We start from the raw sequence: 16,975 nt of genomic DNA on the forward strand, positions 1-16,975 counted from the left end.
GACGGGAACGTGTGGTGGAAAGGGTTCTTCACCAGGGAACTGGTGAAAGCGGAATTGAAATGCATCCCGAAGCGCCAAATTTGCCAAATGGCCCCCCACAAGGGCACTGCCGCCAGTAGTGTGTGAGCGTCCGTCTCTCACGTTGACCAGCACAGTGTCATATGGAACATTTGCACCTTTGCCAATCTGAAAACTGAAAAAAAAAAAGTATTTTGCTGCAATTTGAGTTTGCGTTTCTCTTATCATGAGTGAGGTTGAGGTTCAGATGCTATTTGTGTTTTCTGTGAGCCACCTATTCTTGCCTCTTGCCCAATTTTATACAAAACTGTTGGGAATTTTTCTTAATTATTTGTAAAAGCTCTTTATATATGAAGGACATTACTCTTTGTCACTGGTATTCTAGTTTGTCACTTGACCTGCAACTATTTTATTCTTTTGTGTTTTTTTTTTTGGGGGGGGAGGTTGCCATTCGGAAATTTTAAATTTATGTAGTCCAGTTAGCTTTTCCTTTTCGGCTTCTATTGCGTGGTATGCCCACAAAGGTACACTTTGAGGGTGAGCAGTTGTGTAGCTGGGCTTGGATTTGAGTCATGGTTCCATCAGTTGGTGGTTTGTACTTCAGGTAAACTAATCTAACCTCTTGGTGGCTTGGTTCCCTTGCCTATAAAATGGTAAGTGACTCCTACCCCCAGGTGTGTTGTAAGGACCGAACAAGATAGTGTCACAGCAGGACACTGGTGCCATTCCCCTGGCACTCACAGGTGCTACCATGAGGGTGTCGCCCCTCACTCAGAAAGCTGGTGGGCTTGAGGGAAAACAAAACCAGAGGGAGGTGGAGGGGGCACTGCAGGAGGAAGAAGAGGAACATGTCACGGAGAAGTTCTCGGCTGTTGAGTAAAGGTTCGAACTCCTGACATGGAGGGCTTCACTCAGCTGACGCTTGCAACCATGGAACTGGGAGGGAGCGTCCCCCCTCACCTCTGCCTCACAGGATGCAGCTTCTGAGACAGAAGCACCAGAGGTGGGCAAGTGCCACACTGAAGGGGGCCAGAAAAGCCACAAGGTGTGGTACCTGGGTGGAGTGGGCTGAATGGTGGCTCCCAGAAGATATGTCTGCCTGGGACCTCTGACTGAGCCCTTGTTTGACAGAAGAGTCTTTGAAGATATTATTGAGGATCTTCAGATAAGATTGTCCTGGACTAACTAGGTGGGTCCTAAATCCAAAGACGACTGTTCTTATAAGAAGAGGAAAAGACGCATACAGAGGGGAAGGCCACGTGAAGGGAGGCAGAGATTGGAGCGCTGCGGCCACAAGCTGAGGACACCACCGGTCACCGGGAGCTGGGGAGTCAAGGACGGATGCTCCCAGACCTTCAGAGGGAGCTTGGCCCTGCTGACAACTGGATTTTGGACTTCAGGTGTCTAGAACAGAGAGAGAATGCATTTCTGTTGTTTCAAGCCACAGAGTATGTGGTGATTCGTTTGGGCAGCCACAGGAAACTAAGACACGGGGGCATGGAAGCCAAGTGGGTCACTGGTGCTTCGGCCTCCAGTGATGCAATGGGAAAGCTCCAATGAGACCACCAAGCACACAGAGGTGGTCACAGCGCCCCATGAGGAGAGGTGGGTGGAGGCGATGCGTGTGGACGCCAGCCCTGTCACACAGACTTGGGTTTGCGTGGGGAGGGAGTGTCCTGCTGGACTGGACACCACAGATAAAGCTTGGCAGTGTGTCCTGTGAAGTTCAGCTTCTGTGCCCTGCAGTGGCCTTGGGCTTTAAAGCAGCTCAGGGCTGGATCCTTGCTCCCTACCCCACCCCCAACCCACCCCAGTGCAGGAACAGGGCAACCCTGGCTCCGCTTGCTGGGAAAGCCAAGCACCTTCCAAGAAGGTGAAACTTGCACAGTGGGTGTTCGGGGAGCCAAAGGCAATGCACCCCCCACCCCGCAGCTTTCTCCCAATAGTGCACCTCTGCCTTTTTACAAAGCGGCACAGGCTGGCCTTCTCCGGGCTTTTACAGATGTATCTTTGGGAGTGAGATGGGGAGGAAGGGAGACAAGGAAGATCATTTTTGTTAAACTTTGGAGCCTTATTAAGAAAGTGGTGAGATGGGAGAAGACAAACTACGAATGATGCAGTTCAGTGTTCGGAAGTTTTGGCTTAAATCTTCATTCCTCATTGGTTGCACAGATGACAGTCTGAAACCTCCTAGTCACATTGTTTCCTGTGGAGCTTCTGAGCCCTAAGGTCCCCAACACTGTCCCCAAACCAATGAATGAGAAGGTGACTGAGTACCCGCGGGGACGGAGACACATAACAGAGAGCACACGCAGGTGGTTCGTTCCGTTTTAGTTGATGGTGGGGGCCGAGGGAGGACGGTGGATGGGAGAGTCAGGGAGGCTGAGCCCTGGGCTCTGAGGGTGAGCAGCATGTGGAGCCTGCCCCCTCCACCCCCTTGCGTGCGTGCCTGCGCAACTCTAAAGGCGTCGCTGCTGAGGGACCGTTTCAAAGAATCAGCACAGAGTTCGCATGGTTCCACACGCCCTGGGCTCTGGAGAAACTTGAATTTTTACACTGGACTCATATTCATTACAAAGCCAAAAACATGAAAACGAAGAGCGAACTCCTGAATGTTACCTGAGTTCCCAAATGCCTTGATGCCTTGTCTTGGGTCATGAGAGCCACCAGCTCTGAGTACCACCCGAACTGTGTCCACAAAACCACGTCATAGACTCTTAGAGCAAGGGTTTGGCTTTCTGGAAAACTGTTTAAATGTAAACTTTATTAGATACATCGTCCGTTTTTAATAAAGGCTTATACACACATGCACACCTATAAATGTGTGTGTATGTACATACATATATATATATATCTCCATACATATCCATATAGAACATGTACCTGCGAATAGCCAGGCTGGGCCAGGTGCGCAGGAGGGTGACAGTCCTTGGCGGTGCCCTCCTCCTGCTCGCTCACAGCAGGGCTTCTCCAGCTCACCCAGGGCTTCAAAGCACAGACCAGTGGCCCAGCCTGATCAGTCTCTGGGTTGTACAAGCTCCCTGGGGACTTTTGTTGTGCATCTAGATTTGGGACTCACTACTTAAGAGTCCTGAGCGAATGAAGGACTTGGGGCTGGACAGAGACTGTCCCACAGAGCACCGCCCAACCACCACAGGCTTCATGGGGGTGGGGGACAAGATTGAGGCAGGACCTGGGAGGCTGGGGCCCCGGCTCTGACATCTCTGTTCAGTAAGAAGCTTGGGAAAAGCAGCAGCTCCAAAGGGAGGGAAATTTTGCTTCTGTTTACTCTCTTGTTCTCAAAGCTAATAATTGTTTGTAAAAAATCCACTCTCGGTGGGTATACTGAACACCACTAGCTAACAAATAACATGGCAGAGAGGAGCTTGTCTGGCCAGATGGGAGCTGTTGGTGGGAGAGCCCTGGGTGGAGGGAGGTCCAGCCTTCTGGGGGCAGGGTGACATGAGGTCTCAGCCCCCTTGTCTTGGCAGTTGGGTGGTCAAAGTGGTGAAAACCCTGCTGCTGAAGATGGGCTGCTCATTCGAAGTCGCCTTTCTGGATGACCAGGGCGGCTGGGAGCTCTTGGGGCAGGCGGAGAACCACCACCGAGGAGTGTCCCTGCTGGCCAGGTGAGGCCAGGGACCCCCAAGGCAGGGGTCAGAGGGAGGGGAGAGACCTCAGCATCTCCAGACAGACTTGGGTCTGCATGTCTCTGGGCAAAACCCTTCCCTCAGCCCATCACCTCTTCTCTAAAAACAGCAGAGTGTGGTCTACCTCGGTGGTGGACGATACAGACGTGAAAGATGGTGCACACTCCAGGGGGGCGAACCCTGGTTATCACAGTGCCTGGCCATTGCAGACACTGACATTACTCATAGAGCACCGTTCCTCCTGCGTTGGGAATTCAATACCCACCATAATGCAGAAATGAAGGGATGGCTGAGAAGTTCAGGGTGTGGCCTTGGAGTTGGTCTGCCTAAGTCTGAGCCCCAGCTTGCCATTTCCCATCTGTGTGACCCAGGGCAAGTTACTTCCCACTGTGTGTCTCAGCTTTCCCTTCAGTAGTAAGGAAATAGTAATAGGACCCACCTCCAAGATTTGGGCTGAGGGTTAAGTAAAGTACTTGGAACAGCCCCTGGCGTACAGTCAGAGCTCACACAGGTTAGCTTTCACTATCGTTATGCTGCCTGGTGGGGTAGGAATTACTGATGCAGAGGAGGATGCCAGAGAGGGACAGTTATGTACCAAAGGTCACATAGCCAGGAGCAGCAAAGCTGGGGAATGACCTGCTGACCCAGACCAGGGCTCTTCCCTGCAATCATCACCACACATAGCCTCCCAAGGGGTCAGGAGAGGGCACCTTGATTTCAAAGCTATGACTCCTGTAGGAAAGCCTGCCCCTTATCCCTGCACCACGTGCCCAGGGTGGGGTCTCCCTGGGGTCTCAGATACAACCACATTTACTGAGCACCTCCAATTCTTGAGGCACCATGCAAAGAGCTGTGTGTATGTGGATTATTCCATTTAATGCTCACTGTGGCTGATTAAATAGCCTCCTATTATCCCAGTGTTAGCAATGAGGAAACCAAGTCACAGAGAAGTCAAGTGACTTGCCAAAGTCACGCAGCTAGTGGTGGAGCCAGGATTTGAACCCAGGCTGTCTTATTCCAGTCTCTGTGCACAGCTGCCACACGTCCTGGGCTCACTGATAGCGGAGCATAGGGCAGTGGTCCCCGGACTTGGGCAAGAGGGCTTGTTTAAACACTTATTGCTGGGCCCCACTCCCAGAGTTTGTGTTTCAGCTGGTCTGGGATGGGGGCCTGAGAATGTGCATTTCTGACAGGTTTTCAGGGACGCTGATACTGCTGATCCAGGGGCCACATTTTGAGAACCACTGACTTAGTGGACAAGGCAGCTGGAGTGGGGGGACCTAGGTTGGGGCTCCAGCCCTGCCACTTTTCCAGCTCTGGGATCCAGAGCAGGTTACACTTGGAGCCTCTGTCTCCTTATCTGTGAAAATGGGGGTGACAATGGCACCCAGTGCAATGACGACAAGAAAGCCCCTGGCTGCTGCCTGGTGCTCAGTGACAGGGTCCTCACATCGTCTCGCTCCCGTCTCTTCCTCCTGCAGTGGTCCTGTGCAGTGGGGGGGGGGGGGGGGGCTTACGCATGTCTGTCTTACTGATTTGCCCTGTGCTGGTGGGCAAGTCACTTTCCCACTCTAAGCCTCAGTTTCCCTTCTGAAATAAAGTACTTAAACCGATGGCCTCTGAGGTCTGGTCCAGGAGGGAGATCTGGGGAATGCAGGAACCCAGGTGACCATGGCTTGTCCGTAGTTTCAAGTGTCATGGCCAGACTCCTGCCCAGCCTGAGGGTTTGCTCGCCCTTCCCCACCCCCAGGGCCATGGTGCACTACTCCTGCCAGGAGCTGTGCCGCATTCTCTACCTGCTCATCCCGCTCCTGGAGCGAGGCGACGAGAAGCACAAGATCACTGCCACCGCCTTCTTCGTGGAGGTACCAGCGGGCACTGGGTGCAGGGTGGGGGCTGCTCCTGGCCTTGCCCCGAGCATAGGCTTCAGTTCACATTAGCGGTCTTTTCTCCTGTGCAAATAGCACTTAACAACTTACAGTCTTTCGTGAACATGATTTCTCTTGAATATGAAGAGCTCCCATTTCCCTCCCTTCTCTCCTCCTCTCTCTACTCCTTCAGCTCATTCCACTCTTCTCAGACCCCCTTAGCTCCCCAGGCAACCACCGTCCTTTTCTGGGCACTTCTGCGTGCCAGGCACCAGATAAAGTTGACTCCATCCTGCCCTCAATGAATTCTTGGTGCAACAGAGGAGACGCGGACATCCCCATTGTAACATGGGGTGCCACAGAGTGGTGTGCCCTGTGATGGCGGCAGCCCAGGCTGTGCTGGGAGAACAGGAGGTTTGAGGTGGTGGGGAGCATCAGGGAGGGCTTCCTGGAGCAAGTGCCATCTAAGCTGAGTGAGCGTGCATGTGGGTACTGGGAGGGAGTGCTGGGGCAAGATGAGTCAGGAGAAGATTGGTGAGATCAGACCCAGAAGGGGAGACTCACTTACAATACCTGAACATTTCCGAGTGCTTGCTCTCTTCCAGGCACATTCTAAGAGCTTTACACATAGTGATTCATGTAACCCTTGCACAATCCTGTGATGTAGATACCGCTCCACCCCCTGTTTCAGAGGAGGAAACAGGCACAGATTTAAGTAACTTTCCTAAGGCCTTGCAGCTCCTAAGTGGCAGATCCAGGATTCAAACCCCGACATCTAGGCTCTTAAAACACTGTGTGTGTGTGTTTAGTAAAATATATACAGTGGGGTGGGGGGTGGGTAAGTTGGTTGACCTTTGCCCACCACGTATAGCACAAAAGTCACCATTGTAACCGTGCAGTGCCGGGCCGTCGGGGGCATCCACGTTGTTGTACGACCCTCACCACTGTCCCTCTCCAGAACTTTTCCATCTTCTCTCCCAAACTGAAACCTCCCATCCCCTCTCTCTTGGCCCCTGGCAGCCACCGCTCTACTTTCTCTCTGTGTGAATCTGCCTTGTCAAGGTTTTATATAAGTGAAATCATACACTGTCTGGCTTATTTCACTTAATGTTTTTTAGGTTCATCCACGTTGTAGCATGGGCCAGAAATCATGCCTTTTTAAGGCTAAATCATATTCCGTAGTTCGCGTATACCACATTTCGTTTATCCATTCATGTGTTGATGGACACTGGCAAAACCCACTCTCTTAACCTACCCCCCGCGTGCCTCTTGACCTGCTGAGTGTCACGCGGATCAGGGCCATCACCAGGGTCTGTACAGTGGGGCTCAGAGGCAGGAGGCTCGGTTAAGGAAGGCTTCCTGGAGGAGGTGCCATTGGAGACAGGCCTTGACAGGTGAGCAAAGTCTGCCAGAGGGACAGGAGGCAGCATGGAGTTCCAGGCACTCCTTGCATCTTCTCTGCCTCTCCAGAAGTCCTGTTCTTGACTGTGAGTCTGCGGAGCAGGGGCCATACCATGTTTGTGTTATCCCCCAGCCCCAGCCCTGAGAGGGCTCCAAGAGGTGCACGTTAAACAGACAAGGCAGGGTCTGAGTGGACACTGCCTGGTCTGCAGGCACCGGCAGAACACGTCACCTCCAGGAGGATAAGCAGCGGTCTTCTAATTTCCCACGTGGCCCTGGTAAGGAAATGGCAAGTACCACTTCTTGAGGGCCTACTATGTGCCAGAGACTGTGCTGACCTCTTCCATAAGTTAGTTACCCTGCTAATCTGCACGGCAATGCTGCAAAGGAGGACTTGTGATGCTCAAGCTTAGGTGAGGTAAGGGGCATTTCTCAAGGTCATGCAGCTCATGGCGGCCAGAGAGGTTCAGGCTGGGTGTCCCTGACTGGCTCTTTTCCATGGCAGTCGGTCAGCCTTAGCCCTCAGTGGCTGCCCTACAGGCTCTTCGGGGAGGGGTGGGAAGTTGGACCTTGCCAGATCTCAGGGGGTGCTCTGTGTTCACCGAAATGTCAAGGACTCTAGACTTAACTTTTCCCAGCATTCCCCTGGGATCCTGAACAGTGGCCCTCACTCCTGGACCAAGGGCCCTCCCCTAGGTTCTCCTGCTCCCCAGAAGAGGTGGCCCGCTCCTGGCCAGAGCCAGGCCTGCACATACACTGTGGAACTTCGATGTAGCTCAGATGTTCCTCCCTGGCTCCCCAGGCCACTATGCTGTGATTATCTTGTGTGTACTTTCTTCTCCCAGTGGCTGGGGAGCTCCTCAAGGGAGCTGTATGAACTTGGGCAAGTCACTGAACCTGCCTGTGCCTCAGTTTCCTCACCTGTAATTTGGGGATAATGAACTACCCATCTCACAGGGTTCTGATGAGGGTTCAGTGAGTTCAGAACAGCACCAGGACCCAGGAAGTGCTGTCTGTGAGTCAGCTCTGTTGCCATTATTATTATCATTACTCTTTTCTGTATCTCTGATGCCCAACACAGAACCTGGTGCAGAACAGGCCTGAGTATCCCGTGTGGATGGGTGGGAGCCCCTCTCCCCAGCTCTCTGTTCTCATTATACAGACACGTGGTCTGGTCTCGATAGTCTCAGAAGGTACAGGGCAAGGGAGTAGGTAGGAGGAGTGTTTCTGAGGACAGCCAGGCAGAAAGGGAAGACCGTGGTCGTGGTGGGTGGGGAGGGTGGGAAGGGAGAGAAGGAGAGAAAAGTGATGCCTTGTTTGGGGCTGGGACAAGGATTGGGGTGGGGGGTACTAACCCTGCAATGGGGACACAGGAGGAAGGGCAATTCTAATGAGGGAAGGATCCACATGTCATATGTTTCCTGCAACAAGTGTCCCCTAAGCACATATTCTTAGGTTACAGGGACCTGAAGGAGAAGCACTTGTTTGTGTCCTCTAGGGAACCCACAATGGGAGAGGGGAGACAGGTGCATTAGCAGATGGGAGTCCTAATGTCTCCACGTTCGGGGCTCCAGGGGGCCCAGAGAAGGGAGCCAGCAGCCTAGGTGAGGCCTGGGGCCCTGTTGGACATGGCTTCTCAAGGGCCAAGTTCTGGATGGAGTCATGCAAAATAAGCAGGGGCTGGAGTGGAGGCGGGTGCTCTGGCAGAAGGGCATCCTGCCCACCCCAAAGGGACAACACAGCTTGGGTCATTCCATGAACAGTGCGCAGCTGGGTGAGAAGCTGGCTGATGGCTAGAGGGCAGGCAGGCATGCAAGAGGCCCCAGAGCAATTAAGGCTGGCGGTGAAAGGCAATGGGGAGGAATGGGAGCTCTCAGCTGGGTAGTGACACGTTCAGCTCTGACACGAGGTGCTGGACATCGGGTAGAAGTGTGTGGTGAACCATTGGTTTTCCAAATCAGAAGCTCCGGATGGAGGCTGAGCTGGAGGTGCAGACTTAGGTGTTATTCACCTAGGGACAGCAGTTAAGATCCTGCGAATGGGAGGCTCACAGAGAAGAGTGGGCAGAAAGATAAAAAAAAAGAGAGAATATTGTGCTAAGTGAAATAAGCCAGTCAGTAAAAGACAAATACTATATGATCTCACTTATAAGAGGAATCTAAGGAACAAAATAAACTAATGAGGAGAAAAAAAAAGAGTGGGCAGAAAGGACAGGGCCCAGGGCCGTCACCACTGAGTGCTGGGTGGTGACAGAGGAGCCAGTGGCCTCACTAACCAAACCTGGGCTGCCCAATACGATCGCCAACAGCCACATGGCACCTAGTCGACCCTTGGAATGCAGCTGTCTGAATTGAACTGTGTTCTAAGTGTAAAATTCACCCCAGGTTTCAGTGTGAAAAAGATCAGTAATTTTTACATTCATTACATGTTGAAAAATGATAATATTTTGGATATATTGGGTTAAATAAGATGTATTACTAAAGTTAACATAATGTAAAGTTAACTTCTTTTTGTGTTTTTAATGTGGCTGTTAGAAAATTCCGGCTTACACATGTGGCTTGCATTGGACAGTGCTGACGGGGCAGTAACTGTTCATGCCCCACACTTGGCCCCTGGCCATCCAGCATGTGCTGCCAGTGCTTGGGGCCCCAGGGCACACTGTCTATGCCCTCGGCCCAGGGAGTAATCCCCCTCACTCCCTCAGCTCCTCCAGATGGAGCAGGTGCGGCGGATCCCTGAGGAATACTCTTTGGGGAGAATGGCGGAAGGCCTGAACCACCACGACCCCATCGTGAAGGTTCTATCTATCCGAGGCCTGGTCATCCTGGCCCACAAGACTGAGAAGGTAAGCCGAGGACAGAGGAAAGCCCGGCCCAGCTGGACCCTGGGCTGGAGGAAGGATGGAGCTGGCCATCACACCTTGTAGATGCTGGTGGCTGGAATCAGAATGAGACCCTGTTTCTGTCCCTGCCTCAGCTGCCCCCTTTGCAAATGGACAGCCCTTAATAACTCCCTGGATACTTTCTTCTTTTTGAAATAGTTTGTTAAAAAAAAAGAGAAATAGTTTAGGGTCACAGTGACCCTAAAGGCAGTGTGTATAAAGGGGGTTGGGGGTGGCGGTAATTATTACTGTTTTACAGGTTAGGAAACCAAGGCTGGGATTGTTGGGGCATCATCATCATTTTTTAAAGTGCTTTGTTTTGATCTACTAGGCACTGTTATAGCTCATGATGTGTGTGTGTGTGCGCGCGTGTCTATATAATGAAGTGACAAGATGTAGACTCCAAAGCTAACTAATAATAATACAAGGAAGGGGATAGGCAGCAAAGGGCTTCAGGTGTCCGGGCCAGGGAAGAGTTGGCAAGGCCAAAGAAGGCTTTGGGGACAGCAGGAACTTGAGGGAGGTCATTCCGGGCGGGTGGGGTGGTGGAGGTCATTCCGGGCGGGTGGGGTGGTGGAGGCAAAGGCCTGGGAGTGGGACCTGTTTCACTATGTTGTTCTCAGTGAAGCAGAGGCTGGGTCTCCCACCTGTTAGCCCGCGTAGAAGCCCCCATCACAAATGCTCCTGCCCCACAGACCGCAAAGGTGCAGGCTCTCCTGCCCTTCATGGTAAAGGGCCTGAAGTGTGTGGATGGGCTGCTGGTGATGGAGGCAGGCCACAACCTCAAGACAATCTTCAAGGGGCTGGACCGGAGGAAACTGAATGACAACTCGGTCTGTGTGGAGATGCTGCAGGTCCTGCTGCCACACTTCAGTGATGTAAGGGACCCTTTGAGTGTGGGTGGTGGCAGGCGGGCGGGGTGGGAGATGGCACATGGAGGTGGTTCTCTGCTACCCTGCAGACTGCAACACCTCCATGGCCCACCGGCAGCTGGGCAGGGCCCAGTCAGCCCAGGGGAAGGGGACCTCACTCCTCATTCCACTGGTCCCCATCTTTTTATAATAGGTTTGCGTAGAGAAAGGTCCTCTTCTAATTGACTCGCACAGAGGGAGCACTTCTTTTATAATCGAGTCTCTGCAGAGACTTGCTTCACTGCTATTGGTCTACCTACAGGGGGTGCATTTTTTATTGGTCCTGGCAGAGGGGGGCATTTTCCAACACTTGGCACTAAGGTACCTTCTGAGTGAGCAGGAGGGCTGGCTGAGAAGAGTGGGAGGGGCTCCAGAACTAGGCTCCGGTGAGGGGACACCTGCCCCAGATCAGCCCCACGAGGGGGCCTCTGCTGTTCTCTGTCTCTGTGCACCTCCCACGCCCACTCCGCGTCTGGAGGGCCACTCAGAATGAGTGGAAGGAAGGTCGTGGTGCCTCCTTGTGAGGTACAGAGGCCCAGGCCGCCTTCTGGGGGAGGGAGTGTGCCTGAGCCTCTGCATCTGTCCCAGTCACGGGAAGATGTGCGCTCCTCCTGCATCAACCTGTATGGCAAGGTGGTCCAGAAGCTGCGGTCGTCGACCCGCACCCCTGCCGTGGAGGAGCAGCTGATCAGCACCTTGGTTCCCCTGCTGCTGACCATGCAAGAGGGCAACACTAAGGTGGGCCAGGTGAGTGTGCGCAGGCACCTGGCCCTGCAGGCGCCTCTCCCTTTGTGGAAACTGATCTAGACTCACTAACAACTATGGTGAAAAGTCTATTTTCCAAAAGCGCCCATGTCAGGATTCCTCTCCCAGACACCAGCTTCACGTGCACATTTCAAATAGGAATTGATTTTCCAAAATCGGTTCACATGACTTTCTTCTGGAACGTGTTCTGCTGTCCTGGAATTCCACAGCTCTGGTGTTCTGTCTCTGTTGGTCCTCAGTTCTGTGTGAAGACCCTGTTCCGCTGTTCTTGCTTCATGGCGTGGGCGCTGCCAAAGAGAGCTTACAGCCGGAAGCCCTGGGACAGCCAGCAGCAGACGGTGGCCAAAATTTGCAACTACCTTGTGAGTGCTTCCAAGACTCCAGTGGTTCTTTATGAGTATGTTGGGGGTAGGCAATTCTTTCCTTTTCTCTTCTTTCTTTTTACATCTTGACTGGACATTCCAACGCTAACCATGAGTTGCTGGCTCCTGAATGCTCATCTCCATCTCTAACTGCTCTCCTCACTCCGAGTGTTCCCTTTCCAGTGGTCTACTAGACACCTCCCCCTGGCTGAACCACACGCACACAGTCTCAGCTTGTCCTTCCAAACTTATGGGCCTCCCATTTCAATTGTGGACCTCCTCCCCTAGATCCCCCAAACTGAAACCTGGAATCATCCTAGACTCCTTCATCTCCCTCACCTTCCACATTGTATCAATCTTAGATACCCTAAATACCCCTGAATCTGTTTTTCCCTCCCCACCCTGACTATCATTGCCTTTAGTTCAGGTCATGGATGTCTCTCAGCTGGGACAGGGGTCTAGCCATTCAGTGGGTCTCCCAGCCTTTAATCTCATCTTCTCCAATCCAGGCCGCCAGAGTGGTCTGGTTAGAACACGCATCTGCTGATCTCGCTGAAAGGGCTTTATCGGTTCCCTTCTCTACAACAGTAATTCCCAGGGTGTATTGTCTGACACCAGTTCTTTTCCTTTTCATCCTCACCCAAGGACATACTTATTGATTTTAGAGAGAAGGGAAGTGAGGGAGGAGCGGGGAGAGGAACACTGATGTGAGAGACATCGATCGGTGGCCTGTGTATGCACTGTGACGGGCCAGGGCCCAGAACTAGGCATGTGCCCTGACCGGGAATAGAACCCGTGATCTTTCAGTTCGTGAGCTGACTCTCCGACCAAGTGAGCCACACCAGCCAGGGTTGTGACACCAGTTCTATATAGGACATGCCCTACTGGGGAGAAAAGAAGTCCTAAGACAAATAAGTTTGGGAAATACTGCATTGTCTTGTTCCTCTTGGATATTTGCAATGCCATCAGCTCATTAAAGTCTCAGATGTTTTGTGCTAAGGATATGTTTCGTAGTTGTTTAATTTATGGTTTTCCAAACTTATTTGACCCCACAGAACCCACTTTCTAGGTAATACCTGAGAACACCCCAAGGCAGTAAAGTGCTGTGTTGCAGGATACGGCCCAGTTCCTCCGAGTAACATTTAGGAAACTTTGTCTCCTGTCCCATTTACCCCTTGTTGTCTCGGGCAGGGGTCCGAGGATGCAGACTCTAAGACAGAGATTAGCATGCAGGGGGTGGGGTATGAGGGACCACCCTTGGGGTTAACCCCTGAAGAAGGGAAGGCAAGGAGCAGGAGGGGTAGAGGAGTCAAGCATCAGTGTGTTCCAGAGAGGCCTCAGCCAGTGCTCCATGAGATTTCCCAATTGGGGCCAGGGGTCAGGTTTTACATCCCCCTGTCTCTGGATGCCAGCCACCCTGAGAAGGGACGTGACCTTGGATTAACAGTTTTCTTCAGCCAAGGCAGTCCCCACAGCTGGGGGAATACTCGAAGAGAGATTTTGGACAAGGCATGCCGGCATCCCCCAAACCAACCCAACAAATATGTACAGAGTAAGAGGTTGAGAAGAGGGCTCAATTCCACCGTGGCCAGTGACGCTTGAACTCTCCTCAGCCGGTGTCTGACAGTGTTAGCATCATTTTCCAGAGAGAGAAAATGCCCTGGAGGAAGTGTTTGGCCAGGGCACTAATTCGAGTACCTGCGGGCCCAGGGACCGGGCAGATGTGACCCTGAGTGACGTGGCAGTGGTAGTGCCTGTGGCACCCTGCAGGGCCCAGTCCCTGCCGGAAGCCGAGTGGAGCGCTTCAGCTCACGGTGCAGCCACTCTTGCCAGGTCCTCTTGTTTCACAAGAGAAGCTAGAAACTCAGATTTTTAAAAATTGATTTTAGAGTGGGGGGGTGAGACAGACAGACAGACAGACATTGATTTATTGTTCCACTAATTGATGCATTCATTGGTTGATTCTTCTATGTGCCCTGACCAGGGATCAAACCCACAACCTTGGTGTATTGGGAAGACACTTTAACCAACCGAGCTACTCAGCCAGGGCGAAACCCAGATTTTTACAAGACATTAATCAGCAATCAGTTTAGCTTGCTTAGAGCACTGTGCAGGTCACTGCTTGGCTGGCCACTTGTGGCCCGTGGGCTGCCAGCTTGTGACCTCTGCGTTAGATCCCAAAGGATTCTCAGCATCTTCTTTGGTCTCTAGGTGTCAACACTTCTGCTCATGTGAAGGTCAGGTTCTAGCCTTAGCTTTAGAAGGGGTTGGTAACCTACTCGTAAATTCATTCATTCATTCATTCATTTACTTGCTCAATCATCCATCCATCCAACACTCTCTGGGTACCTGCACCATGCCAAGTCCTGAGCAGGGTACTGGGGCCCCTGGGTTGTGTGAGATAGCTCCTCCTCTTTGGGGAGCTCAGGATCCAGGGGAGGAAATGGGATAAATAATTACAGCACAATGTCATAAGTATTACGACAAAGACTGTGCAAGATGCTGCAGAAACATCTAGGGTGATGGGATCAGCTCTGCCTGAGGGTTGTGGAAGCCTCAGGGAGGAGGTGGCTTCTGAGCTGAGCCTCAAGGGGTGAGAGGGAATTCATCAGACGAAGAGAAGGAAGGGCACTGCAATTAGGAGCGGTTGCTTGTACCAGACACAGACCTGAGGCGAGCGGGACTATGTCCTGGGACTGGAGCATAATGTGCATGGCAGGTGGAGGTGGCGTGGAAGTTGAGGCCATGAAGGAACATGACCATAAAGGCTTTGCAACATGCCCAGGAGTTTACTCCCTGATGTAGAGATTGTCAACAGAGGAGTGATCCGATCAGATTTCTCTTCATTTCCTGCAACAGCCTCTAAGCAAGGTGCCTATCCCCTAGTTTTTACTCGACCCAATTCATCCTGAACACCACTGTCAGACTATTTTGCCCAAAATATTGCTTTGCCACGTCCCTATCAAGAATGAATACTGGCTTCCTATTTTCTAAAGCATCAGTGAGCCCTGTTCGTGTGTGGCTTTTAGGGGACTTTAAGACCCTCCGCTCTCCTCAGTCTATTCCCAACTGTTCTGCAAGTGGAATCCTTCACCCTGGTACGACCTGTCCCCTTACTGATCATGTCCCTTGTGTGCCAGGTGCATTCTCACCTCGGGATGGACTCACATTTTAGAGTTTTCCTTCCAGCTGCAGCAGGGGGGTGGACTGGAAGAAGAGACACTCAAGGCAGAAAAACCGCAGAAGTAATTGTCGTGACCAGCCAGGAGAAGATGAGGTCTGGCCTCTGGGGACTCAGGCAGAGATATTTAGGAGGCGAGCGGCCAGGGCTCGGCTGCCTGACAAAGTCGCCATTCCTAGCTTCAGGAGGCGTGGGTGAGTCCTAGCGAGGGCTCGGCACTCCCAGGGTTCTCTTTGTCCCAGGTGAACACCCACCGAGACAGCGCCTTCACATTTCTCAGCCAGAGCCTGGAGTACGCCAAGAATTCCCGGGCCTCCCTCCGGAAGTCCTCAGTCATGTTCATAGGTAACCCTTCCTGTCACAACTAGTCCTGCTCCTGGGGCTCTGCACAATCTCCAAGTTTCTCCCTTGGAAGGAAGCTGCCAGCTCTTTGGGCACCTGGGTGGGTGCCTACCCTTGGGTTTGAGGGTTGGCCAACAGACAGTCACTGTGCAAATTAGAAAGTCCTTCTCTCCTCTAAGATCACTGCGTGGGCCACAGGCTGGATTCAGCCTGGAGTCCTTGTGCAGGTCACAACTGTGGCAACCGTACACAGCAGAACTGCTGTCTCCCCCCTGGAGTGCAGCCTGGGCCCAGGCCCAGCGGGAGCCTGCCATTGTGGAAGTGGAAAAGTGGAGCCCAGTCCTAGCTCCATGACCCCCTTTCTGAGCTCAGTTTTCTCATCTGTGAGATGGGCATCAACTCCTGCTTCACAGACTGGATGAGAATTGGTTTTTTTTTAAATGTGAAGCCTGGCACGTCAAGGCGCTCACTCAATGTTAGTTGCGTTCATTCTCCCCACAATCCCAACCTCTGCCTCTGTGGGGTGAAATGAAGAGCAGATTCCCCTCTCCCAGAATCCCGCACAGGACCCTTCTGATGACATGCTGGGTATGTCTTCTCCCAGCTATACTCCCCCTTCCCCCAGAATAATCACATACCCTTCGCCAAGGACCAAGAGACACTGTTGCAAAGAAGCTTGGAGAGGGTGATGCTCCCAGACCCCTACTTTGTAAAGTGATGTTTCCTTGACTTTCCTCAATTCATTTGCAGTTTTTTATCCATCCAGTCATCCATGAACCCCTTCAGTGGCTTATTTAGCCAATGGTGGTTGACCCTCTACTCTGTGTCAGTCACTCTGCTTAGTCCAGAGAAACAAAGAACCTTTCAGGGGGTGATGCTGTTCAGGTGATCAGGGGTGGGTGAGAGGAGTCGTGCCCAGGACTGGGGGAGCCCTCAGAAGATGGGGGCCTGTTCAGAGGCAGCTTCTCACAGGGAGTGACATTACTTCGTAAATCTTGCTCCAAATTAATCACTTCTAAAGATGTTGGTGTCTAACACCCTGGGGGTCTCCTCCCTGCCAGGGGCTGTGTGGGGGGAGCAGTGCCAGCCTCTGGCTGCAGACAACCCCCTCTGTGGGGCAGTGACTCCAGCCTCTATGGGTGGCTGATCTTTTGTGAGACTCCGAAGAAAGTTAGGATCGCTTCTCTAGGGAAATGCATATATGCATACAATTGTGCACATGCTTCAAGATCCTCGGAGACTGCCCCACCCCTCCCCAGTGCGTTTAAGTTGAAGAAGCCCCCCGTCGAGTGGGAGATTCATAAATCACATGTAAAACACAACACACTGTATACAGGAACTCACAGGGACTCTGGGAACCAAGAGAGGCGCTTAACCTAGCTTGGGGGCAGAGGCAGGAATGACTTCCTGGAGGAGCAACTGTGTTGACCTGAATGTTCAACAATAAATAGGAATTAGCCAGGTAAGAAAGTGTAGGAAGGGCCTTCCAAAACATATAGGCCATTTAAGGATCTGGTGGTACTTTGGGAGCCAGGCACACGGGCTTGGAACAGAGGAGGGCTAAATCATATTGCTGAGGACCTGGGTCTTAGCCCT

The 16,975-nt window shown here is 52.3% G+C and overlaps 1 protein-coding gene across 1 annotated transcript in view; it reads left to right on the forward strand.

Annotated features, from left to right (window-relative positions):
• The window catches only part of MROH7 (maestro heat like repeat family member 7), a 40,834-nt gene that overhangs the window by 22,562 nt on the left and 1,297 nt on the right, over nucleotides 1-16,975 (forward strand). Inside the window, exons 15-21 of the mRNA XM_024571197.3 lie at nucleotides 3,510-3,647; nucleotides 5,419-5,533; nucleotides 9,642-9,782; nucleotides 10,514-10,696; nucleotides 11,318-11,476; nucleotides 11,734-11,856; nucleotides 15,280-15,382. Of these exons, the coding sequence (XP_024426965.2) occupies nucleotides 3,510-3,647; nucleotides 5,419-5,533; nucleotides 9,642-9,782; nucleotides 10,514-10,696; nucleotides 11,318-11,476; nucleotides 11,734-11,856; nucleotides 15,280-15,382 (962 nt within the window). The remainder of the gene's footprint in view (nucleotides 1-3,509; nucleotides 3,648-5,418; nucleotides 5,534-9,641; nucleotides 9,783-10,513; nucleotides 10,697-11,317; nucleotides 11,477-11,733; nucleotides 11,857-15,279; nucleotides 15,383-16,975) is intronic.

This window comes from Desmodus rotundus, chromosome 3 (genome assembly GCF_022682495.2).
Source record: "Desmodus rotundus isolate HL8 chromosome 3, HLdesRot8A.1, whole genome shotgun sequence".
NCBI lineage: Eukaryota > Metazoa > Chordata > Mammalia > Chiroptera > Phyllostomidae > Desmodus > Desmodus rotundus.